Source organism: Protopterus annectens, chromosome 2.part1 (assembly GCF_019279795.1).
Source record: "Protopterus annectens isolate FY-2018-M chromosome 2.part1, PAN1.0, whole genome shotgun sequence".
NCBI classification, from domain to species: domain Eukaryota; kingdom Metazoa; phylum Chordata; order Ceratodontiformes; family Protopteridae; genus Protopterus; species Protopterus annectens.
This window is the reverse complement of record NC_056729.1, coordinates 1,690,409,453-1,690,434,113: the sequence shown is the minus strand read 5'-3', so window position 1 is coordinate 1,690,434,113 and position 24,661 is coordinate 1,690,409,453. Positions and strand designations below refer to the sequence as shown.

General features: G+C 41.4%; 1 protein-coding gene across 2 annotated transcripts in view; it reads right to left on the bottom strand.

The window, feature by feature from the left end:
• PIK3CD (phosphatidylinositol-4,5-bisphosphate 3-kinase catalytic subunit delta) overlaps positions 1–24,661 on the bottom strand; it is a 912,023-nt gene that overhangs the window by 644,103 nt on the left and 243,259 nt on the right. For both annotated transcript variants that reach the window (XM_044063126.1, XR_006363658.1), the window contains exon 5: positions 23,199–23,425. In XM_044063126.1, the coding sequence (XP_043919061.1) occupies positions 23,199–23,425 (227 nt within the window). The remainder of the gene's footprint in view (positions 1–23,198; positions 23,426–24,661) is intronic.

Below are 24,661 nucleotides of genomic sequence, written 5' to 3'. Positions count from 1 at the left end.
ATGTCATCCCAGGCAGACAGGCATTGGATCCCCTTTGAATGACACCAATACTTAAGCCAATTGTTGAAATTGATCATCTTGTCTTCATATTGTGGCATCATTCTTGGTGAGGGTAAGATGCTACTCAAGGTCAGGGTCATACCGGCCTGGGCTACATGCTCAGAGAGCTCCTCTATGTCTCTTTTCATGTAGTCCAGGGAGATACGTCTCAGGTCAGTCACACCAGCATGGACAATGACTGAGTCATATTTGTACTTGCCTTGGAGTGACCTGAGTGCTTGTGTTATGTGGAGGATCCTAGTGCCCGACAGGCAGCTCACCATGACCTTCTCCTTGTTCAGCCTGGTGAGCGGGACGTCAGTGTGCCTGATGATAGAGTCACCTATTACAAGTGTATCAGGTGTGTTGTTTAGCCTTAAGGACTGTGACTGTTCGGCACACTGGCTTTGTGAGCTATGTATTGCACGAGTTTTGTTTTGGGGTAGCGGTTGCTTGGGTGTCTGCTTTGGAGGTCTCTGCTGCTTAGGCAGATTTTTATTTAGAGCCTCCGAGTATGTTTTTGTGTGTTTATTTGTTTGGTTTGCTGTCGTGGTAGGTTTATGTGAGATTAGAATTGTAGTGAGTGTGGTTTCCTTCTCCTCCTGACTGGTTTTGCCAGTACTGAGTTGAGAGAGCTTAGCCTCCAGTATGGCTATATGGTTGCATCTCTCACATGTGTTGGAATTTGTTGGGAGGAGGAGAGGGTTGTCTGGGTACATGAGGCAGTTGTAACATTGCCTCAAGATTCCGAGATTCACCAGCTGGACCGGAGAGGAGATTGACAACTGACCTTTGGACATGCTAGAATAGTATTGGGAATTCCTTTATAATTGAAAAAAAAGGGCCAATGGGGAACGAGGTACTCAAGGGGAGTTTGTGAGGGTGTAGTGCTTTTAATATTTTAGTGCTGACTTATATAATTGCTTTAGTGAGCAAGTGCCAGGTAACTTAAATGCAATGTGTTTCAGGTAACTTAAATGCAAAAATGACAAACAGTAACTTTCTTTCAAGTGAAACAAGGAAATAAGTACAGTAAGCAATGCAGATATCACTAGGGATCCACAGAAGCTGAAAAGCGTTTTAGATGGAATTAGCATTTCAGGGAAATAACAAGCAAACAAACAAGCAGCATACAAATAAAGCTAGATTCAGCAGGCCTGGATCTAGTCTATGCTACAGCAAACAAGGTGTACCAATTTCAGTAAGAAGCAGTTAAAATATGCAGGCACTATAAGCCTTTAACCAGAAATTCCCAGCTCAGAAGGGCAGAGTCCAGCCTCTCCTCCCACAAGAGTGCAGACAACGAACCCTTTTAATGTAAAATAACTGGCCTGAAGCCCAAGTGCTTAAACCAGAATTAATATACTTTTAGAATAACAGACACTGACCCTCAATCAGCAGTTAACAACTTAGAAGGATGTAAGCTACCTGTTCTGCCACTACAGTGCAGACCACAAACCTTCTTAATGTAAAACAACTGGCGTGAAGCCCAAGTGCTTAAACCAGAATTAAAACACTTTTAGAATAACAGACACTGAGCCCTCAATCAGCAGTTCCCAACTTAGAAGGATGTAAGCTACCTGTCCTGCCACCACAGTGCAGGCCACAAACCTTCCTAATGAAAAACAACTGGTCTGAAGCCCAAGTACTTAATCCAAAAGACTTAGAATGATAGCTACACTTTAATCAAGTTACTACCAAGCAGTAATAAATACAATTGAATACTTTAAAGAATGCCTGGATTAGTGCTCAGGTTATACAAACAAAGCTAGATTCAGCAGGCCTGGATCTAGTCTATGCTACAGCAAGCAAGGTGTACCAATTTCAGTAAGAAGCAGTTTAGATATGCAGGCACTATAAGCCTTTAACCAGAAATTCCCAGCTAGAAGGGCAGAGTCCAGCCTCTCCTCCCACAAGACTGCAGACCACGAACCCTTTTAATGCAAAATAACTGGCCTGAAGCACAAGTGCTTAAAACAGAATTAATACACTTTTAGAATAACAGACACTGAGCCCTGAATCAGCAGTTCCCAACTTAGAAGGATGTAAGCTACCTGTCCTGTCACAACAGTGCAGACCACAAACCTTCCTAATGTAAAACAACTGCTCTGAAGCCCAAGTGCTTAAACTAAAAGGCTTAGAATGAGTTACACCAAGCAGTAATAAATACAATGGAGTACTTTTAAGATGACGCAAAAGCAAAATAAAGTAGGAAAAAAGACAATTACAGTAAAAGCAGATTTTTTTTTTTTTTTTTTTTTTTTTTGAGTGCGCAAATGAAATGGGCCAAGGAGTTACAGGACAGAAACAAGTGCAAATGCAGGCCTTCAAATCAGAAAGTTGAGAGAGAGATGGAAGACTGCCCAAATGGCCAATAACTATAAATTCTGGGCCAGAACCACTCCTCATGTGTTAGACAGGTTACCTAGATCCTTGAACCTATGCCCTCCAGCCCACTGTGATGGTATCACTGAGACTGCAACAACAAAAGCCTCAGGACACATAGGTGATGAACTTTACCTTAAGATTTTTATCATTTCAGCTTGGAACCTCCAGTAAGGTGATTAAGGTCAAATTATAAATAGAAACAGACACACACACACACACACACACACACACACACACACACACACACACACACACACACACACACACACACACATATATAGTAAGAAAGTCTTCTACTTAGGCACTGCTAGAATTATTATTATGCTGTGGGAATGTGATTTTGATTGGTTGGATTTCATTATTTAAATAGTTATTGCTTTTGGTCATATTGTTGTGAAAAAGTCCGAGAAGTGTACAGATGAAAGTGCTTAACCGTATATTTTAACAACTAAATAAACGGGTTTGGTCTCTTTGGCGGTACATATGTAAAAGCTACTTGGTCATGTTGTAGGAAGAATCACACACCTTGTTTCTCCCTTGAACCCACATTTAGAGTTTGCATACCCATAACAGTACAAACTAAAGTTAAACAGAATTTGGGACAAAGTATGCCCTCACATCTCATCTTCTTCTTTTTCTTCTAGAATCTCCCTTTGTTAGATAATGCCCTAGGGAATTCGCAGTTCATACTTTGCTTACTGTTAATCTACATAGGATACTGTAAAAATTATCAGTCAGCTGTATGAGTACATGGAAGAGGCAAGCACTGAGTCACATGCTAATCTACATAGGATACTGGAAAAACAGCTGTATGAGTGCATAGAAGAGGCAAGCACTGAGTCACATGTTAATCTACATAGGATACTGAAAAACTATCATAGTCAGCTCTATGAGTACATGGAAGAAGCAAGCACTGAGTCACATGTTAATCTACATAGGATACGGGAAAAACTGTCAGTCAGCTGTTTGAGTACATGGAAGAGGCAAACACTGAGTCACATGTTAATCTACATAGGATACTGGAAACACTATCAGTCAGCTGTAGGAGTACATGGAAGAGGCAAGCACTGAGTCACATGTTACTTTACATAGGATACTGGAAACACTATCAGTCAGCTGTAGGAGTACATGGAAGAGGCAAACACTGAGTCACATGTTAATCTACATAAGATACTGGAAAAAAATATCAGTCAGCTGTATGAGTACATGGAAGAGGCAAGCACTGAGTCACATGTTAATCTACATAAGATACTGGAAAAAATATCAGTCAGCTGTATGAGTACATGGAAGAGGCAAGCACTGAGTCACATGTTAATCAACATAGGATACTGGAAAAATTATCAGTCAGCTGTATGAGTACATGGAAGAGGCAAGCACTGAGTCACATGTTAATCTACATAGGATACTGGAAAAACTATCAGTCAGCTGTATGAGTACATGGAAGAGGCAAGCACTGAGTCACATGTTAATCTACATAGGATACTGGAAACACTATCAGTCAGCTGTATGAGTACATGGAAGAGGTAAGCACTGAGTCACATGTTAATCTACATAGGATTCTGGAAAAAATATCCGTCAGCTGTATGAGTACATGGAAGAGGCAAGCACTGAGTCACATGTTAATCCACACAGGATACTGGAAAAACTATCATAGTCAGGTGTATGAGTACATGAAAGAGGTAAGCACTGAGTCACATGTTAATCTACATAGGATTCTGGAAAAAATATCCATCAGCTGTATGAGCACATGGAAGAGGCAAGCACTGAGTCACATGTTAATCTACATAAGATACTGGAAAACTATCAGTCAGCTGTATAAGTACATGGACGAGGCAAGCACTGAGTCACATGTTAATCTACATAGGATACTGGAAAAACTATCAGTCAGCTGTATGAGTACATGGAAGAGGCAAGCACTGAGTCACATGTTAATCTACATAGGATACTGGAAAAACTATCAGTCAGCTGTATGAGTACATGGAAGAGGCAAGCACTGAGTCACATGTTAATCTACATAGGATACTGGAAAACTATCAGTCAGCTGTATGAGTACATGGAAGAGGCAAGCACTGAGTCACATGTTAATCTACATAGGATACTGGAAAAACTATCAGTCAGCTGTATGAGTAGATGGAAGAGGCACGCACTGAGTCACATGTTAATCTATTTAGGATACTGGAAAACTATCAGTCAGCTGTATGTGTACATGGAAAAGGCAAGCACCGAGTCACATGTTAATCTACATAGGATACTGGAAAACTATCAGTCAGCTGTATAAGTACATGGATGAGGCAAGCACTGAGTCACATGTTAATCTACATAGGATACTGGAAAAACTATCAGTCAGCTGTATGAGTACATGGAAGAGGCAAGCACTGAGTCACATGTTAATCTACATAGGATACTGGAAAAACTATCAGTCAGCTGTATGTGTACATGGAAAAGGCAAGCACTGAGTCACATGTTAATCTATTTAGGATACTGGAAAACTATCAGTCAGCTGTATGAGCACATGGAAGAGGCAAGCACTGAGTCACATGTTAATCTACATAAGATACTGGAAAACTATCAGTCAGCTGTATAAGTACATGGACGAGGCAAGCACTGAGTCACATGTTAATCTACATAGGATACTGGAAAAACTATCAGTCAGCTGTATGAGTACATGGAAGAGGCAAGCACTGAGTCACATGTTAATCTACATAGGATACTGGAAAAAGTATCAGTCAGCTGTGTGCGTACATGGAAGAGACAAGCACTGAGGCACATGTTAATCTACATAGGATATGGGAAAAACTATCAGTCAGCTGTAGGAGTACATGGAAGAGGCAAGCACTGAGTCACATGTTACTCTACATAGGATACTGGAAACACTATCAGTCAGCTGTAGGAGTACATGGAAGAGGCAAGCACTGAGTCACATGTTAATCTACATAGGATACTGGAAAAACTATCAGTCAGCTGTATGAGTACATGGAAGAGGCAAGCACTGAGTCACATGTTAATCTACATAGGATACTGGAAAAACTATCAGTCAGCTGTATGAGTACATGGAAGAGGCAAGCACTGAGTCACATGTTAATCTACATAGGATACTGGAAAAACTATCAGTCAGCTGTATGAGTAGATGGAAGAGGCACGCACTGAGTCACATGTTAATCTATTTAGGATACTGGAAAACTATCAGTCAGCTGTATGAGTACATGGAAGAGGCAAGCACTGAGTCACATGTTAATCTACATAGGATACTGGAAAAACTATCAGTCAGCTGTATGAGTACATGGAAGAGGCAAGCACTGAGTCACATGTTAATCTACATAGGATACTGGAAAAACTATCAGTCAGCTGTATGAGTACATGGAAGAGGCAAGCACTGAGTCACATGTTAATCTACATAGGATACTGGAAAAACTATCAGTCAGCTGTATGAGTAGATGGAAGAGGCACGCACTGAGTCACATGTTAATCTATTTAGGATACTGGAAAACTATCAGTCAGCTGTATGAGTACATGGAAAAGGCAAGCACTGAGTCACATGTTAATCTACATAGGATACTGGAAAAACTATCAGTCAGCTGTATGAGTACATGGAAGAGGCAAGCACTGAGTCACATGTTAATCTACATAGGATACTGGAAAAACTATCAGTCAGCTGTATGAGTAGATGGAAGAGGCACGCACTGAGTCACATGTTAATCTATTTAGGATACTGGAAAACTATCAGTCAGCTGTATGAGTACATGGAAGAGGCAAGCACTGAGTCACATGTTAATCTACATAGGATACTGGAAAAACTATCAGTCAGCTGTATGAGTACATGGAAGAGGCAAGCACTGAGTCACATGTTAATCTACATAGGATACTGGAAAAACTATCAGTCAGCTGTATGAGTACATGGAAGAGGCAAGCACTGAGTCACATGTTAATCTACATAGGATACTGGAAAAACTATCAGTCAGCTGTATGAGTACATGGAAGAGGCAAACACTGAGTCACATGTTAATCTACATAGGATATGGGAAAAACTATCAGTCAGCTGTAGGAGTACATGGAAGAGGCAAGCACTGAGTCACATGTTAATCTACATAGGATACTGGAAACACTATCAGTCAGCTGTATGAGTACATGGAAGAGGCAAGCACTGAGTCACATGTTAATCTACATAGGATACTGGAAAACTATCAGTCAGCTGTATGTGTACATGGAAAAGGCAAGCACCGAGTCATATGTTAATCTACATAGGATACTGGAAAAACTATCAGTCAGCTTTATGAGTACATGGAAGAGGCAAGCACTGAGTCACATGTTAATCTACATAGTATACTGTAAAACTGTCAGCCAGCTGTATGAGTATATGGAGGAGGCAAGCAGTGAGTCACATGTTAATCGACATAGGATACTGGAAAAACTATCAGTCAGCTGTATGAGTACATGGAAGAGGCAAGCACTGAGTCACATGTTAATCGACATAGGATACTGGAAAAACTATCAGTCAGCTGTATGAGTACATGGAAGAGGCAAGCACTGAGTCACATGTTAATCTACATAGGATACTGGAAAAACTATCAGTCAGCTGTATGAGTACATGGAAGAGGCAAGCACTGAGTCACATGTTGATCTACATAGGATACTGGAAAAACTATCAGTCAGCTGTTTGAGTACATATAAGAGGCAAGCACTGAGTCACATGAATAGACTGCTGTCAATTAGCAATAAAGGTTATGGCATTAACGGCGACCACTTTATCTTTCTCCATGATTTCCAAAGAATTATAGTTGACTTTCCATCAATCCCCAGAACAGTGGTTCATTATGACCGACTAGAATAGTCTAACTTTGAACTGAAGAGAAAGCAATTCAGTGTAAAACACTCTTGCTGCAATAGCCAAGTAATACCTCATTTAGGTTCTTTGGTTCATAGGCAGGTACTAGGCTATCTGCCCGAAGGCATTTATAAGCCTAGCCAGAATGTGTTGGCTTTTGCTGCCCCCTTAGATTAGTTCCCTGTGCCTCTGCCCAGCAGACCCACTGAAGTGATCCCCAGGGTAAATTTCTGTTTCCCATGCACTCATCAAGGTTTCTCTTGAAGAGTGTTGGTGAGGAGCTCTGCCTAATGTAGATTGTAATCTTGTTTCAAAGCATGAGAAGTCTCTGGGACAAGAATCCATCCCTCCAGCATGTCCTATTTATTGTTGTGGTGAGGTTTAGATCCCTAGAACGTGTGGCTCGAGGGGATAAGGTTTTCTTTAGGTGGAGCATGTCCATCAATTCTGGGTTGGACATGGCCTTGTAGGTCAGGCAGAGATCACCTCTGAGTAGGCGGTATGCAACCGAGCACAATTGGAGTTTCTTCAGTCAAGCTGCATAGGGCATCTGTTTGAGGCCAGCGATCCTCTTGGTGAAGTACTTCTGTGGTCTTTCCAGCTGTTGCAGGTGTCTTGTAAGGTACATTCCAAATGGGGCATTGTACTCTATGATGGGTCTGATGAGTGATGAGTTGAGGGGCACAATGACCTCTTTTGATCTGGATGCAATCCCTTTTGTGATTAGGTGGGCCACATAGAAGGATTTTCTAACCACTTTGGCAATGTGATTATCAAAGGTGAGATTATTATCTACTTGGGTCCCCAGATCCCTTATTACATCCTCCGTATTTAGAGGACTACCACCTATGTGGTTGTTTGTGGGTACTTTGTTTTTTCCAAAGGGGATGACTATGCACGTTTTGGCATTTGGCTTGAGGCCATGATTTTGTCACCAGGTATCTGTCTCAGTGAGACCCTTTTGGAGGCTGTCTGTGTCAGCTGGAGAGTCAATTATAGCCCCTAGTTTGCAGTCTTCTGCGAACTTGGTCGGCCATAGTTCTCCTGTGCTTACCTGTACCTGTGAGAAGTATATGCCGAAGAGGAGGGGTCCTAGGACTGAGCTCTGGGGAATGCCACTTGTAACCAGTTTAGAGTTGGACCTAGCTCCCGCAACTCTCACCATGTGGGTTCTGTCCATCAGCCAGTTGGCAACCCATCTTGTGATGTAGGGGTTTATGTTCAGGCTGGTGAGCTTGTCTATAATACCAAAATGGGTAATGGTGTCAAAGGTCTTTGAGAGGTCTAGGTAGGCTGTGTGTACCACCATTTCCTCATCTATAGCCTTGGTAACTGTCTCAAAGAAGTCCACCAGGTTTAGGAGGCATGATCTGCCCTTAACAAAGCCAAACTGCGTAGGGTCCAGTGTTTGGATGTTCCCAATGTCTCTGTTAATGAGTTCCATAATAATGCGCTCCATAGCCTTGCAGACCAAGCTAGTCAGGCTTATAGGGCAATAGTTCCTGGGGTCTATTGTGGCTCCACCTTTGTGGAACAGAATAACTGTTGCTGTGCACCACTCTATGGGTACATAGCCTGTGAAGAGGCTGAGTTTGAACAGTGTGTTTAGGTGAGGGGTTAGTTCATCTTTGAGCTTGTGTAGGACACAGCCTGGGACACCGTCCGGTCCCATTTATGCTGTGTTTTTGGCTTTGGAGAGGGCTGTTTTAACCTGAGTGTCTGTGATTTCAGGGACTCTACATTCTTCTGGTATGGTTATGGGGCCTTTGAGGCCATAAGTTTGATTTCAAACTTGAAACCTCCCTATGAATATGCATCACCAGATGGCGTGACATATACCTTACCCAATATATCCCTATGGAATAGACTTCCCATAAAAGAGCACTGGACATGCCCCTGTAACAAACCTCCCTAACATCTCTACCCCAACCTCTCTAATCCCTTTCTTCCACCCCTCTAACTACCTCGGATTTCAGCCAAATACATTGCTTGTAAATCTATATCTCAGCTGTAATCTTAGCCGCTGTTATTCAAGGGTAATAGCTGCTCGCTCAGCTATTAAATTACTTGCTAGTCTTGCTAGTTTTTCCCAAAGGGGATGATGACACATTTTTTGGCACTGAGCTTAAGGCCATAGTTCTGACACCAGTCGTTGGTCTGTAGGATGCCAACATCACTTGGGGAGTTAATAATGGGCCCCAACTTGCAATTGTCTGTGGACATTTCCAGCCAGATTCCCTTCGTGTTGGCCTGGACTACAGAGAAGTAGATACCAAACAGGAGAGGACCCAGGACTGATCCCTGTGGGACTCCACTCATGACTGGTCAGCAGTCTGACTTGGAGTCAGCTACTTTCACACTGTGGGTTCTATCTGTGAGCCAGTTTGCAACCCATCTAGTGATACAGAGGTTGATGCCTAGCTTAGTGAGTTTTTCTATGATTCCTGAGTGGGGAATGGTATCAAACACCTTGGCCAGATCAAGGTAGGCTGTATGAACCACCTTGCCTTCATCTACATCTCTGGTGACTGATTCAAAGAAATCAACCAAGTTGAGCAGGCATGATCTATCCTTCACAAAACAAAACTGTGTGGGACCCAGAGTTTGGAGATTCCCTATATCCTTGTTTATTAGGTCTATGATGATGCGTTCCATAGCTTTGCATATCAGACTTGTCAGGCTAATGGGGCGATAGTTCCCAGGGTCTGTAGTCGCTCCTACTTTATGGAGAGGGATGACTATATCAGTGCGCCATTTGGTAGGGACAATGCCTGAGGTGAGGCTGTGATTGAGCAGAGCACACAGATGAGGTGCCAGTTCACAATGTAGTTCATGTAGAACACAGCCAGGGATATTGACAGGTCCCATAGAAGCTGTATTCTTGGCCTTGGACAGTGCTGTTTTAACCTGTGCAGCAGTAATTCTGGGTGCCTGGCAATCTACTGATATTGTGATTGGTACATTTGGTGGGGGGTAAAATTGACACTGAATCTGTCGACCAATATATTGTCACTATCTGTTGGCTTGGAATAGGAGGTACCATTGTGCAGTAGCTCAGAGGAAATCTGGGTATTGCTGTGAAGATTCTTTACATAACTATAGAAGGCCTTGTGGTTGTCTTTACTATCTGCTGCAATTCTGTTTTCATAGCTAGCTTTAGAGGATTTGATGAGGGTCTCAACTTTTTGTTGAGGCTGATAAGGGAGTTTTTCCAGTCTTGGGACTTCACCTTATTCTGCATCGGTTTCTTGGTTCTATTGGGTATGGAGATATACATGCATTTGTGTACTTGTTTGTACAGTGCATTGGTTTATGATTCTGAGGTCATGCTACTATTCTCCATTTGCATGGGTGCCATAAAGGTAGCCATCTCTGTTTTTAGGAGCCCAAAGTTAGCTTTGGAGAAGTTTTTCATGGTGGCTACCTTTGGAGTGGGTGGGGTGGGAGGGATGTGGATTTCCAGGGTAATTAGTTTGTGGTCGGATCAAACCAGGGAGGAGTTGACTTTTGGTGTAGAGCAACAGTCACCCATGTTAGTAATGACCTGATCAAGGATGTTGCTACCTCTAGTGGGGGTAAGAATGAGCTACTTCAAGGAATTGGAATTAATGAATTTCCGGAAACGTTGGGCAAGTGTATGGGTACATGAGTAGTTTTCCCATTTAATGGAGGGATAGTTGAAGTCGCCCAGTATGAGTGTTAGGTTGGACCCTAATATTCTCCAGGGTGCTTAGGAATGTGGAGTGTGAGTCTTGGGGCATGGTTGGGGACCTATAACAGGCTATGACCTGAGTCGCTGTCTTACCCAATGTTAGCTGTACCTGAAGTATCTCTGATGCATTATGTTGGGCTACCAGTCTGGTGGTGTGCACATCCTTTATAAAATGGAAACACCAACGCCTTTGGAGCTTCGGTCCAAGTTCTGGGGCCGAAAGGTGTGGAATGATTTATAGCCTGGCAGTGCAGGGGTTCTTTCTGCTGCCTTGAACCAGGTCTCTGTTACAGCACAAATGTTGATATTCTCCATTTTAAGGAGTGCTTCGAGTGAGTGCATTTTGAGATTTAGACTTCTAGCATTGAGCAGCATGACCCTCAGATTGCATTTGTTTGTAGCTGTTACACTGGTAATTTGGTCTTTGGAATGCCACCTAAAAAAGGCACTATAGGGGTGGCACCAACCTTGGCCAGTAACTGGAAGCCCAGGGGTGACAGATGCAGGCCATCTTTGGCAAAGCATTGAGATCTGTCAATCATGTTATCCCAGGCAGACAGATACTGGATCCCCTTAGAATGACACCAGAAACTTAACCAATTGTTTAAATCAGTCATTTTCTGCTTGTACTGTGGTATAATTCTGGAGATAGTAGGATACTGCTCAGGGCTAGGGTCATACCCGCTTGGGCTACATAATCCGAGAGCTCCTCCATGTCTCTTTTCATGTAGTCCAGGTAGGTATGTCTCAGGTCATTCACACCATGTACAATGACAGAGTCATATTTGTACCTGTTGTTGAGGGATCTGAGTGCATGTGTTATGTGGTGGATCCTGGCACCTGACAGGCAGCTGACTGCTACTTTCTCCTTATTCAACCTAGTGAGTGGGACATTAGTGTGTCTCACTATTGAGTCACCTATGACTAGTGTGCTGGGCATGCTGTTTTGCCTTAGGGGCTTTGGTTGAGTGGCACACTGTTTAGGAGAGTTATGTGTCTCGTGATTAGTGTTGTGTTGTGGTGGTTGTGTGCATTTCTGCCTTGGAGGTGTCTGCTGTTTGGGTAGATTTTTATTGAGAGCCTCTGTGAAGGTGGGTGTGTGGTTTGTGTTTTTATGTGAAGGCAGAGCTGGTGTGTATTCTGGAGGGCTATCTGTTCTATGCGGTGTGGTGCAAGTGTTAACCTTCTCCTCTTGACCAGCTATTCCAGTCTTGGCTGGAGAGTGGATGGCTTCCAGTTTGGATATATAAGTGCATCTCTTGCAGGTCTGAGTGTTGGGAGGTAGCAATTGTAGCTATTATTGTAGCACATAAAAGTGCTATCAGCAAAATGAAGCATTGTATGAAGACGATGCTGCCAGTGGTATAGAACATTTTGCCCCAAATGCCTTCAGCAGTTACTTTATCTATCTAATGATATTGTAGTATAATAGTTTATTTGGGTCTTAATAAGCTTGTTTTAAGGTTCATCTTTATACATCTTAACATACCTTTTTGCTTTATCAGAGGTGTATAACTCAATACTGGTCAGCAGCTGTGTACAATAAACTGTTCATAAACTGATGTTATTACAACAAACTGGTAACTTTTATTTTGCCATTAGATTGTTGGTTTTAACTGCGGTGGTGGTGCTGCGGTAGCGTTGTTGCCTCACAGTAAGATGTTATCCTGTTCGATTCTCAGCTAAAGCGTCTTCTGTGTGGAGACATGCGTGAATGGGCGTACCTTCGTTGAAGGTTGTACATCAGGGCTGGCAACTCGGTATGTAAAAATCTGCTGCCAATCATTAACGGACCGGAGTTCCGCTGTGGCGACCCCTAACCGGGAAAAGCTGAAAGATACAACAACAACAGATTGTTGGTTTTAGTTGTTCTTATTTACCTCTTCTTTAAAGGGCTCCCTGTTGAAATGTCGATACTTGAAATGCTGAGTGCCAACAAGCCAAAAAAAAAAAAAGCTGGAAAGATGGAATTTTGAAAATTGCTCTTTCCATTTAAACTTCTTTTTGCAGGGTGGCAAGCTCCCACACCCCCAAAACTTATATATACTAACTCAGAGAAAGCCATACCTCGGAGAAAATGGAATATTATGAGAAAGAGTATCTCTGATAGGGTATATACAAGTCCGAACTTGCAGCTATTCAATCTCTGCGTTTTGGGACTTGCTCTAGGAGGTCCCAACAATTTCTGAATACTCAGTTTATTCTGATCAATAAAAACAAGCTGTTAAATACCAAGTACATAACAGCACTTGACCTGCACTCCAGTACTCATTACACAGTGGTTTTAGCCAGCATATATGATATTTCCAATATGACATTCCTTTCCATCTCTAACTTATAAAGGAACACTGCATTCCCATCCCCAGTCCCCAACCCCGAGCTTTCATTTTGTTTTCAAATAAATTGCCTGCAGTCTTACATCTTATTCTGAGTTCAGTAATTAAGTAACTTCTATTCATTGTGAAATAATGTAAGAAAACTTGCCACATATGTCATTTATCTATACAATAAACTGAAAATGACAAAAATGCTTCCTTCTTTTTATTCACAAAAGCATCCCAGTGTTTGTTCAGCAATGTCTCAGCATCAAAATAAATATAACAGATTGATTCATGACCCTCATGGATTAAAGCTCTCAAATCATTGAATTTAAAGTATAATGGTATTATAATATTTACCCAAAAGATTATTCTGTCTAGCGCAATGTGGCAGTGTCCAAAAACTGAAAGCAGACTGCATTTCTCATCTGGGGAACCCCTCTCCTATTATGTATAAAAAGAGTGTATATTATGTTTTAGAACTTCTAAAAGTTCAAACGTTTCAACAGAATTCTCCATAGAGTGCGGAATGGGAAGAACTCCCTTTCCTGCACTGTAGTGCAATCTCAGAGTTGGTATATTTAAAGAGCGGGGAGTGTGGGGGGAGCAGCCACCCTGTTTAACATGGTCAGGTAGGTTTTCTCTGTTGTTTTTTTTTTTTTTTTTTTTTTTTAGCTTTTAGAACTTTTAAAAGTTCGATCATATGACGTTCGAACTTTTAAAAGTTCGATAATGTAATATACACCCGTATAAAAAGCCTGTACTTATTTATTTTACTGCTGTGCTTTGTTGACAGTCGGTAACTGAAACTGACTGTTCAGGATTAGTGCCTTACCCCAGTTAATAAATTCAAATATGCCAGTTTAGTACAATGAATTATGACTATGACTTACTAATGAGCTTCAGCCTGTAGTCTGGGTTTGACTCAGTTTCCCCTAATGTGTGACTGAGTAAGTCACTAAACCAGACAACGCTCTTGTAGGTTTTGGGATTTTGGGTATTGTATCCATTGAGGGGACTCTCATGCACGCAAACACACACACACACACACACACACACACACACACACACACACACACACACACACACACACACACACACACACACACACATGCACACACGCACACACATGCACACAGACACACACGCGCGCGCTCATTCACATATAAACACGCATTGTTGGGATGTGGGAAGAAACCAGAGTACCTTATAAAAACCCACAAAGACAAAGGCAGGGCACCAGACTCATCAGAGAAGGCAGCACAGCCACAAACTGAAATGGAGAACTAAGAACATTCTGACAGCAATTTTTAAAAAATTGCACCACATTGCACCCAGCATTTCCCTTTTACTAACACAGTTTTCCAGTTCTGTGCAAATACCTTATCATGTCTCTCACCACAAATATAAACCATTTCTCTTGTTGCATTGACATAATCACGGAGATGTCAGCGATGACTTGAAAATGTGAAAGGGCATAATAACATGCAACTAAATCACCGGTTAATTTAACTGCTTTTTATTTGCTTCATGCAACTGCATAGGTACTGCAGTTCAAGACACTGCCTTTCAGGTTATGATAAGGAAACATTCATACTATTAAACATTTACTTAGGCCTAGATTCTTAGAGTGCTTCAAATCTCATATTACTGGCAATCTAATACAGAACAAACCTCAGTACGAAAACAAAGCCTAAGGCATTGATTATAAAACAAACAAGACTTTAAGTATAAACAAAATATTCCATTAAAGGAATCAGTCATCAGTGTTTTTATATAAACACCATTACTGGTTCTAATGGGTGCTTAAATCAGTTAGCACAGGATAGGCCCTTCACAAGACTAGGTAGGTCATACAAATAATGGTTGTCTCAACCCATTTTAAGTGATGTAGCACGTAGTGTATAGCTCTCACTTCTAAGTCATGGTAGGCCCGCTGTAAGAAGTGATAATAAATAAATAAATAAATAGAAAACAGGAACAGTGAGGAAAAAAATGGCTTGAATGCATATTTTTAACTTATGAGTAAGTAACTGACAAAGAAAAGTAAAGGTTCCAGCATTCACAGTAACAGACATATTCTTATAGTTATGAGTTCACACAGCATGTAAATTTTAATTTTCCTAATCTTAGAGGGAGGCACGCATCCTAGGTTCATAGGTTCATAGGTAGGTACTAGACTATTGGCTCTAGGGCCTATATAAGCCTAGCCAAAAATGTACCCTGGCTTTGGTCACCCAAGAAAATTATTTTCCTGTGCCCCTGTCGAGCAGAGCCACAGAAGTGATCCCCGAGGTGAATTTCCTATTTCCCATCCAATCATCAAGATTTTTCTTGAAGAGTGCTAATGAGGAGCTTTGTTTGATATAGATAGGTAGTCTGTTCCAGAGTATGGGAAGTCTCTGGGACAGGAATCTATACCTCCAGCATGTTCTGTTTATAGTGGTGACACGGCTTAGGTCCCCAGAGTGTGTAGCTCAGAGGGGATTGGGATTTCTTTAAGTGGAGCATGTCCAACAGCTTTGGGTTTGACATAGCTTTGTATGTTAGTCAGAGATCGCCTCTAAGTAGGCGATATGCGATGGAGTAAAGCTGGAGTTTTTTGAGACGGTCTGCGTAGGGCATCTGTTTGAGGCTGGTAATCCTCTTTGTGAGGTATTTCTGCAGCCTTTCTAGATATCTTGTGAGGTACATACCAAAAGGGACATTGTACTCTATAATAGGTCTAATGAGTGATGAGTAGAGGGGAAGAATTACCTCTTTTTTCCTGGATGAAAAACCTTTTGTGATGAGGTGTGTCATGTAGAATGATTTCCTGACTACTGTGGTGATGTGATTATCAAAGGAGAGACTACTGTCCACCTATGTCCCAAGGTCTCATTACACTTTCAGTGTTAAGTAGACTACCGCCTATGTAGTAGTTCATGGGTACAGAGTTTTTACCAAAAGGGATGACAATGCACTTTTTGGCATTGAGCTTGAGGCCATGGTTTTGACACCAGGCATCTGTATCTTTGAGGCCCTTTTGTAGGATGTCCACATCGTTAGGAGTTTCGATTATGGCTCCTGGTTTACAGTCATCTGTGAACTTCATTTGCCAAAGAGCTTCTGTGTTAGCCTGTACTTCAGAGAAGTAGATAACTAACAGGACAGGACCCAGGACTGAACCCTGTGGTAATCCACTTGTCACTGGTCTGATGTCGGATTTGGAGTCTGTTACTTTCACAGTGTGGGTTCTGTCAGTGAGCCAGTTGGCAACCTATCTTGGGACACAGGGATTTATACCTAGTTTAGTGAGTTCATCTATAATTCCAGAGTGGGGAATGCCATTGAAAGCCTCAGTGAGATGTAGATAGGCTGTGTCAACCACCTTACCCTAATCTACGGCATTGGTGACTGCTTTAAAGAAGTCTATCATATTTAGGAGACATGATCTGCCTTTTACAAACCCGAACTGGGTGGGGTCCAGAGTTTGGAGATTACCAATGTCTTTGTTTATAAGTTCCATGATGATATGTTCCATGGCCTTGCAGACCAGGCTCGTCAGGCTAATGGGGTAGTAGTTCCTGGGGTCTGTGGTGGATCCCCCTTTGTGGAGTTGGATAACCATCACTGTGCACCATTCAGTGGGCACAAAGCCTGTGATGAGGCTATGATTGAACATGGTACTTAGGTGGCGTGCCAGTTCATTCTGTAGTTCATGCAGAACGCAGCCTGGGATGTTGCCAGGTCCCATGGATGCTGTGTTCTTGGCTTTGGAGAGTGTGTTTTTTACCTGTGCAGCCATGATTACAGGAACTTTGCACTCTTCCGGTATAGAGATGGGCCCTTTAGGGGATGAGAGGGGGGGTAAAGTTAGCACTGAACCTATGTGCCAGGATGTTGGCAATATCAGTTGGTTCTGTATATTTAGTGCCATTGTGCTGTAACTCAGAGCAGATCTGAGTGTTGCCATTGAGATTCTTGACATAACTATATAATGCTTTGTGGTTGTCTTTAGAAACAGTGGCAATTTTGTTTTCATAACTAGCTTTAGAGGATTTTATGTGGGATCTCAGCTTCTTACTGAGGCTGACCAGGGAGTTCCTCCAATTATGGGATATTTTACTCTTTTTTGCAGCAGTTTCTTTCTTCTGTTGTAGAGTTTGTTTATGGCAGGGGACCACCAGATTGGCTTCCTTTTTTTGGAGGATAGCATCTTGGTTCTGTTACAAATAGCATGATCCATGCACTCGTGTAAGTGCTTATAAAATGCATTTGTCTAGGATTCAGCAGTCGTACCTCTATTGTCCATCTGGATGGATGTCGTGAAGTTTGCTACTTCTGTCTTAAGAAGCGTGAAGTTGGCTTTGGAGAAATTTTTTATGGCGGTTTCCCTAATGGGAGGTGGGGGCAGGATGTAGATGTCTAGGGTGATTAGCTTGTGGTCAGATCTGACCAATGAGGAATTGAGCTCTGGTGTAGAACACCAGTCACCCATGTTGGTAATGACCAGGTCTAGGATATTGCTGCCCCTGGTGGGGGTGTGGATAAGTTGATCCAAGGCATTGAATTTTATGAATTCCAAAAAACGTTGAGCAAAAGAATTGGTACATGAGTAGTTTTCCCAGTTAATGGTGGGGTAGTTGAAATTGCCCATTATTAGGGTGTTGAGTTGTACCCTAATATTTTCCAGTGTATCAAGAAATGAGGTGTGGGAATCCTGGGGCATGGTGGAGAATCTGTAGGAAGCTACAATTTGGATTGCGGTCTTGCCCAGAGTTAGTTGCACTTGGATAATCTCGGATGCATTGTGCTGAGCAACTAGCCTGGAGGTGTGGATCTCCTTAATGAATATGGACACGCCTCTGCCTTTAGTGTTTCGGTCCAGGTTAGGTGGCCGAAAGGTGGGGTATGAATTATAGCCTGGTAATGTAGGGGTGCTCGCTGGAGTCTTGAACCAGGTCTCTGTCACTGCACAGATGTCGATATTCTCCATTTTAAGGAGTGTCTTGAGTGAGTGCATTTTGAGGTTTAGACTTCTAGAATTGAGTAGCATTAACCTCAGATTTTGCTTGCTTTTACCTGTTATGGTGGTGAATTTGTCATTTGAACCTTGCCTTAAAAAGGCGCTACAGGGGTGGCAAGAGCCTTAGCCAGTATCCAGAATCCCAAGGGCGACAGGTGCAGGCCATCTCTGGCATAGCATCATGGTCTGTCGATCATGTCATCCTAGGCAGACAGATAGTGGATCCCCTTAGAATGACACCAGAAGCTTAGTCAGTTGTTGAAGTCAATCATTTTGTCCTTGTACTGTGGTATCATTCTGGGCAATGACAGGATGCTACTCAGGGCTAGGGTCATACCTGTCTGGGCTACAAGATCGGGGAGCTCCTACATGTCTCTTTTCATGTAGTCCAGGAAGGTAGGGCTCAGGTCATTCACACCAACATGGACAATGACAGATTCATATTTGTACTTGTCATGGAGTGACCTGAGTGCGTGCGTTATGTGGCGGATACTGGCACCTGACAGGCAGCCGACAGTAACTTTCTCCTTGTTTAGCCTGGTGAGTGGAACATCAGTGTGCCTGACTATAGAGTCACCTATGACTAAAGTTTTGGGTACATTGTTATGCCGTATGGGCTGTGGTTGGGTGGCACACTGAGTTTGTGGGCTATGTGCCATTTGGGTTGTGTTGGGGGGTGGAAGTTGCTTGCGTTTCTGCATTGGCAGTCTCTGTTGCTTGGGAAGATTTTTATAGAGAGCCTCCGTGAATGTAGGTGTGTGTTTTGTGTTTCTATGTGTGTGTTTTGGTGGTGTAGGTTTTGAGGGGCTATGTGATGAATGTAGTGTGGTGCAAATGTTTACCTTCACCTCATGACTGTTAAGTGTTTATGCTCTCCTCTTGACTGTCTAGTCCAGTTTTGGGTGAAGAGAGCTTTGCTTCTAGGTTTGGCTATATAAGTGCATCTCTCACAGGTTGTAGTGTTTGGTGGTAGTAGGAGAGGGTTGTCTGTGTACATGAGGCAATTGCTGCATTGCCCCAAGATGCTCAGATTCATCAGGTAGACAGGAGAAAATATCGGGAGCTGACACATAGACATGCCTGGATAGGTGCTTATTTATTAAGTACTAAAAACTGTTTTTATCTAGACAAGTGAGGAAAGGTGAGTGCTGTAGTAATTTGTAGCTTATTTAGTGCTTACAATGAGTTCTGAAAAAGTGCTGAGCCCAAAGAAACAGATTTGAGTGCTAAAACTACAAAACTGGCTATTTCTATGGGGGAATTTGAAGAGCAGACTTTATGACGCCGGGAATACTTTAACCCTAGCTAAGTGGCGGTGCATAAAGTGTATTTTTTTTAATATAACAGTATCAAATGAACAAACTGATTTAAACAAATTAACCAATCAACCAATAAAAAGCTAAAAACTGAGCCCCGTTCCAGCAGTCTTCGATCAGTCAAGTTCTAACTGCACACTCCTGCCACTAGGGTGCAGGGGAACCTTCTCCAGAAAAAGATGGACTGGATTAGTTCTCAAGTTATACAAAGCTAGATTCAGCAGATCTGAATCTAGTCTTGTGCTACAGCAAACAAGCCATACCAATTTCAGAAAGAAACAGTTCAAATAAGCAGGCACAATAAGCCTTGAACCAGAAACTCCCAGCTCAAAAGGGCAGAATCTACCGTCTCCTCCCATAAGAGTGCAGATCACACCTTCTTAAAGTAAAATAACTGGCCCTAAGCCCAAGTGCTTAAACCAGAACTAATACACTTTTAGAATAACAGACATGGAGTTGGCATCTTGATATTTTCTATCTATCTATCTATCTATCTATCTATCTATCTATCTATCTATCTATCTATCTATCTATCTATCTATCTGCCTATCTATCTTTCTATCTATCTATGTATCTGTCTATCTATCTATCTATCTATCTATCTATCTATCTATCTATCTATCTATCTGTCTGTCTATCTATCTTCACACACACACACACACACACACACACACACACACACACACACACACACACACACACACACACACACACACACACACACACACACACACACACATTCTTTTTATGAGACCCCTGACATCGATCAACTGGTGATTTGACTGACAGCTTTTCTGGCTGCTTACTATGGTTGGCACAGGAAAGCTGTCAAATTTTGTGCAAGATCACTGTAATACTGGGATTGGGGAATACGCCCTTTCCCCAGTTTTATGTGATGTCAGAATTGGTATACATAAGTTGCAGGGGGTGTGGGGGTGCAGTCTCCTTCATGGGAGTTACAGGTGATCTTGCCCTCTGCAAAAACATTGTTTTTTTAATTTACATGCTCCAAGGTTATGCCTCAAAGCATGTGCACTGTTCTGTCATTTTTTCAATCTTTTTTGTTGTTTTTTTTTTTGTCAATCTACTACACTTTCCATTAACGTCAGTAGCTTTATTTATTTGGTTTACTAGAGGAGTACACTGATCACAACAGCCCATTTGCAGGCACAGCCTGGGTGAAGAAATTCTCCAACAAATAAAGTAGAACCAGTTTCACAAACAAGAAGCAATCACAGAAGGTACAGAGTGCAGCAGACAATTGCACAATGAGGAAATATTCACATAGGAGAAAAACAAATGTAGATTAATTTTAGTAGTAAACATAGGAGGCAAGCAACAGGTAAGGGCAGAGGATAGAAGTGATATAGATGAGGGATGAGCTAGGGGGTGTGTTCTGCAGAAAGGCACTTGCAGACAGATTTTTGACTGGATTGTTTTTTGAGTTGAAAGTGAGGAGAGACAAGTTTTCTTTTACGTGAAGGGGGACAGATGATCAGTCTGAGTACAAGATTGGAGATGGAGTGGTCTATGCTGTGCAGTTTTGTTTGGGGGAAGTCTGGAGTGAGGGCATCAATTGGGAGAGGTTGTAGATGTTGTAAGGAGTGGTTTTATTATGCAGTTTGGCAGCAAGAGGCAGGAAGGCACCTTGCTGAAGTATTCTGAAAAGATGCCATAGAAGTAGTTCAACTCTAGAGATGACTGGGAGTTGTCTAATTTTGGAGATATATGAATTTTCAGTTACTGGGGTTTTCACCCTTCCTCAACTTGGCATGACCCTGACATTTGCTATATTAAGCAAAGGTGAAATAGGAGATAAAGTCTCATACCTCGAGTTCGTATTAAATGATCGAAGATCCATTCTTTTGAATGCGTCTTGATTGAACTTGAAAGCACGAAAAGACAAAATAGCGAAACGGCATATAAGCAAATTCTTTCCCTGGGAAAGAAATTGCTTGGTCGCTTCCGCTACTTTGCCATTTTCGTCACTGTAGTGCGATCTCGGAGTTGGTATATTTAAGTGTGTGTGTGTGTGTGTGGGGGGGTGAAGCCCCCCACTTTATGTAATGTTTTATAATTTTTTTTTTTCTTTTGTGGAACAGCCATTTTTTTCCCTTGGAAACAAATCGATGTTCTAAGCGTTCGAGATTGTAAGCTTTCACATACATGGGTTCGATAAATAATTGTTCACTTTTTTAAGCGTTCGATGATTTAACATAGACCTCATACCTCTCAACTGTACATATTTTCACAGAATGTCCAGATTTTTTGCTTATATTTTTGATCTATTCTCATAAAATTTGTGGTTTTCTGGCAAATCACTGGGATGATCTGAGGATTAAAGTCAGTAAATAATGACATACACTTGAGTTTCAGACGTCAACTCCTTCAGAAAATGTATGTTAAAACAAACCCTGTAACGCTAGCAACTTTCTAAGTTTATAAGAGCAATATTTAAAATCTGTCCCTATTTTTGGGCCTTTGCCCCTCCCCCCATTTTGTCATTTTGTCAGGCTTTGTCCAGATTTCTTGCAGTAAGAGGTTGAGAGGTATGCCCCTTCACATGGACTTAAAATTGTTGAAAAAGTGAAATGAGTTTTAGATCAAATGAGAAAGGTTACACACAAACATACAGACAGTTACTGCAGCTGTGCTTTTTTAAAAGCATTATGTCATAAGCTTGAAAACTGAGCCTATTAACCTGTGAGGTTATGGGTGAAAAGCTGCCTTTGACAGACCTCTCTCTACCACTGATGGGGCAGAGTTTTAGGACTAGTACGGTGATAGGTCTGTAAGGATCATTGTTAAGGACTTCATTTGTAGTATGGCATAGTTGTTAATCGGATGATCTGTAAATGCATTATGCCATGCAGCCCTGGGATTTCTTTCTGTGACCTTCATTTAAATCCTGTGTCACTATAAACGAACTGTAGCTTTCTCTTAAAACATACTTGTCTAATAACCCTTACCTAGTTTCCAAAGGGAAAAAGACAGACAATGACAAAAGTACTGAAGAGTGAGACAATGACAATAAACACAAGAAAAGTTCTATGAAACAAGTAAATGACAACTTTTGCTTAAGGTTCCTTCGGGTATCAGAATTGTTAGACTGCAGGAATCTGTTTGAATTAAGATCTGGCTGTGTATATATGAGTCCTCAGGGAGCAACGTTTATCATCTTTTCTAGCGTACAATACTGACCACCAAAGGTCATGCAGCCTGGGTGCTATACATGCCTATGAAACACGTAGAAAGCAAATCAGCAGTGGCTGTAGTCTTTGCCCTGTCTAGAAACTAAATACAAGCTATTCCAATAAAACCTACAGCTGTGCCAGAGACACAGCTGAAATTTGCCACTCATTTTGCACTAATTACATCAGAAATGGACTGGATGGATGCCTGGAAAGAATCTGATACATTTCTAGCCCTATATATATATTTGCTTTTGCTCCTAGACCATTTCTGGACAAACCAACCTTTCACTAATGCACCACCCCTTGAATATATATATATATAAATAATTATTCCTTGCAATAATATGAGAATTCTGTGCAGAAATTAATGAAACATTTAAGAGACCAAGATGAGTCCTTACTTCACTAGATTCGAACTTGACATTGACGATGATGTTACTGGCTGCTTGGGAAATGGATGTTTCTGGCAGTTTGTCAGTGGGTTCTAGCTCACAAGGAAAGTTGTACCTTATCCAGTCTGTCCAGTTCATCTTTTGCTTACTAGCTGCCTTTTCTTCACAGAACTGGCGCATCTTTTTTCGGAAATTGTTCACTTCTGGATCATGAAGACTAGCAAACTCATGTACACCTGCAGTTTCAAAGATTAAAAAAAAAAAAAAAAAAACACGTTTAGTTGGCATATTTGAAAATGATAGTGACAAACTGAAAATGGGGCCTGCTCTACTACAATACATGGCTAAATCTTATGATTTCTGTTACCGTACAACACTTCTAGATCATAAGTAATGAAAGTTGTTAAAGAAGTCAGTACACATAAATAAGTAACTTTATACCAGTACAAAGACAGGTGGGGATATGTAATACTATGCTGCCAGATTTACTTCATTCTGTAAGTCAAATTGCGAAAACCATTAGAGAAGGAACTACAGATGTAGGTATTCTGCTGCATGCGAAATTGTATCCCCTCATGTCTGTATACTGGGATTGTTTCTTTTGCAATGATGGCGCGTTAGTCAACTGGAAATTGAGGGGTAAAATTTAATTGGGTAACACATTAATCAGCTGGAGATCATGCAGATACGTTTGAAGAAACTCCCTTATTAGTATATATACACTCTCTTTAATTTCTGTGTGTGTGTGTGTGTGTGTGTGTGTGTGTGTGTGTGTGTGTGTGTGTGTGTGTGTGTGTATGTGTGTGTGTATATATATATATATATATATAGAGAGAGAGAGAGAGAGAGAGAGGATAAGATAGCTATGGATATAGATACAGACATAGAGATAGATTCCATTCAGTGGATCAAACTCTGATCTGATCAAACATGTTCAGTAGTATCACGAGCCATCAGATGGAAAGGGTATTGACCCCACATCTTATCGATTACAAGCAAATTCAACTATGAAGCTCACGGGATGATTAAAATGTGTTATTGTGTAATTATATATATTTTTTTATGAATTAACATCATTCAGCATTATTTACCATGGACATTAGTTAGAATGTTCCTAACACTGAATGTGTGACAACCATTTGAAAGTGAAACTGCAAGGAGCATGGACTTTTTAAGACTGAAAATGAGGAACATTCCTCATACTGAGGTCCAACTTCAGAAGCATGACAGCCATCATAATGCTGTGTTCTTGTCTAAATCCAAATCTTGAATTCTTGGATAAGTGTCCACTATTAACTTTGTCACATGTACAATTGCACTATGACTAAACCCTACATCATTCTAAATGCACATCATCACATAATATTTATTTTCCTCTATAGATAAATTAATTATTGCAGTGTTGTATAACCCTGTTTATAGCCATATAAGTATATACCTAATAATACATAGCGATGTTAATTAAATTAAGC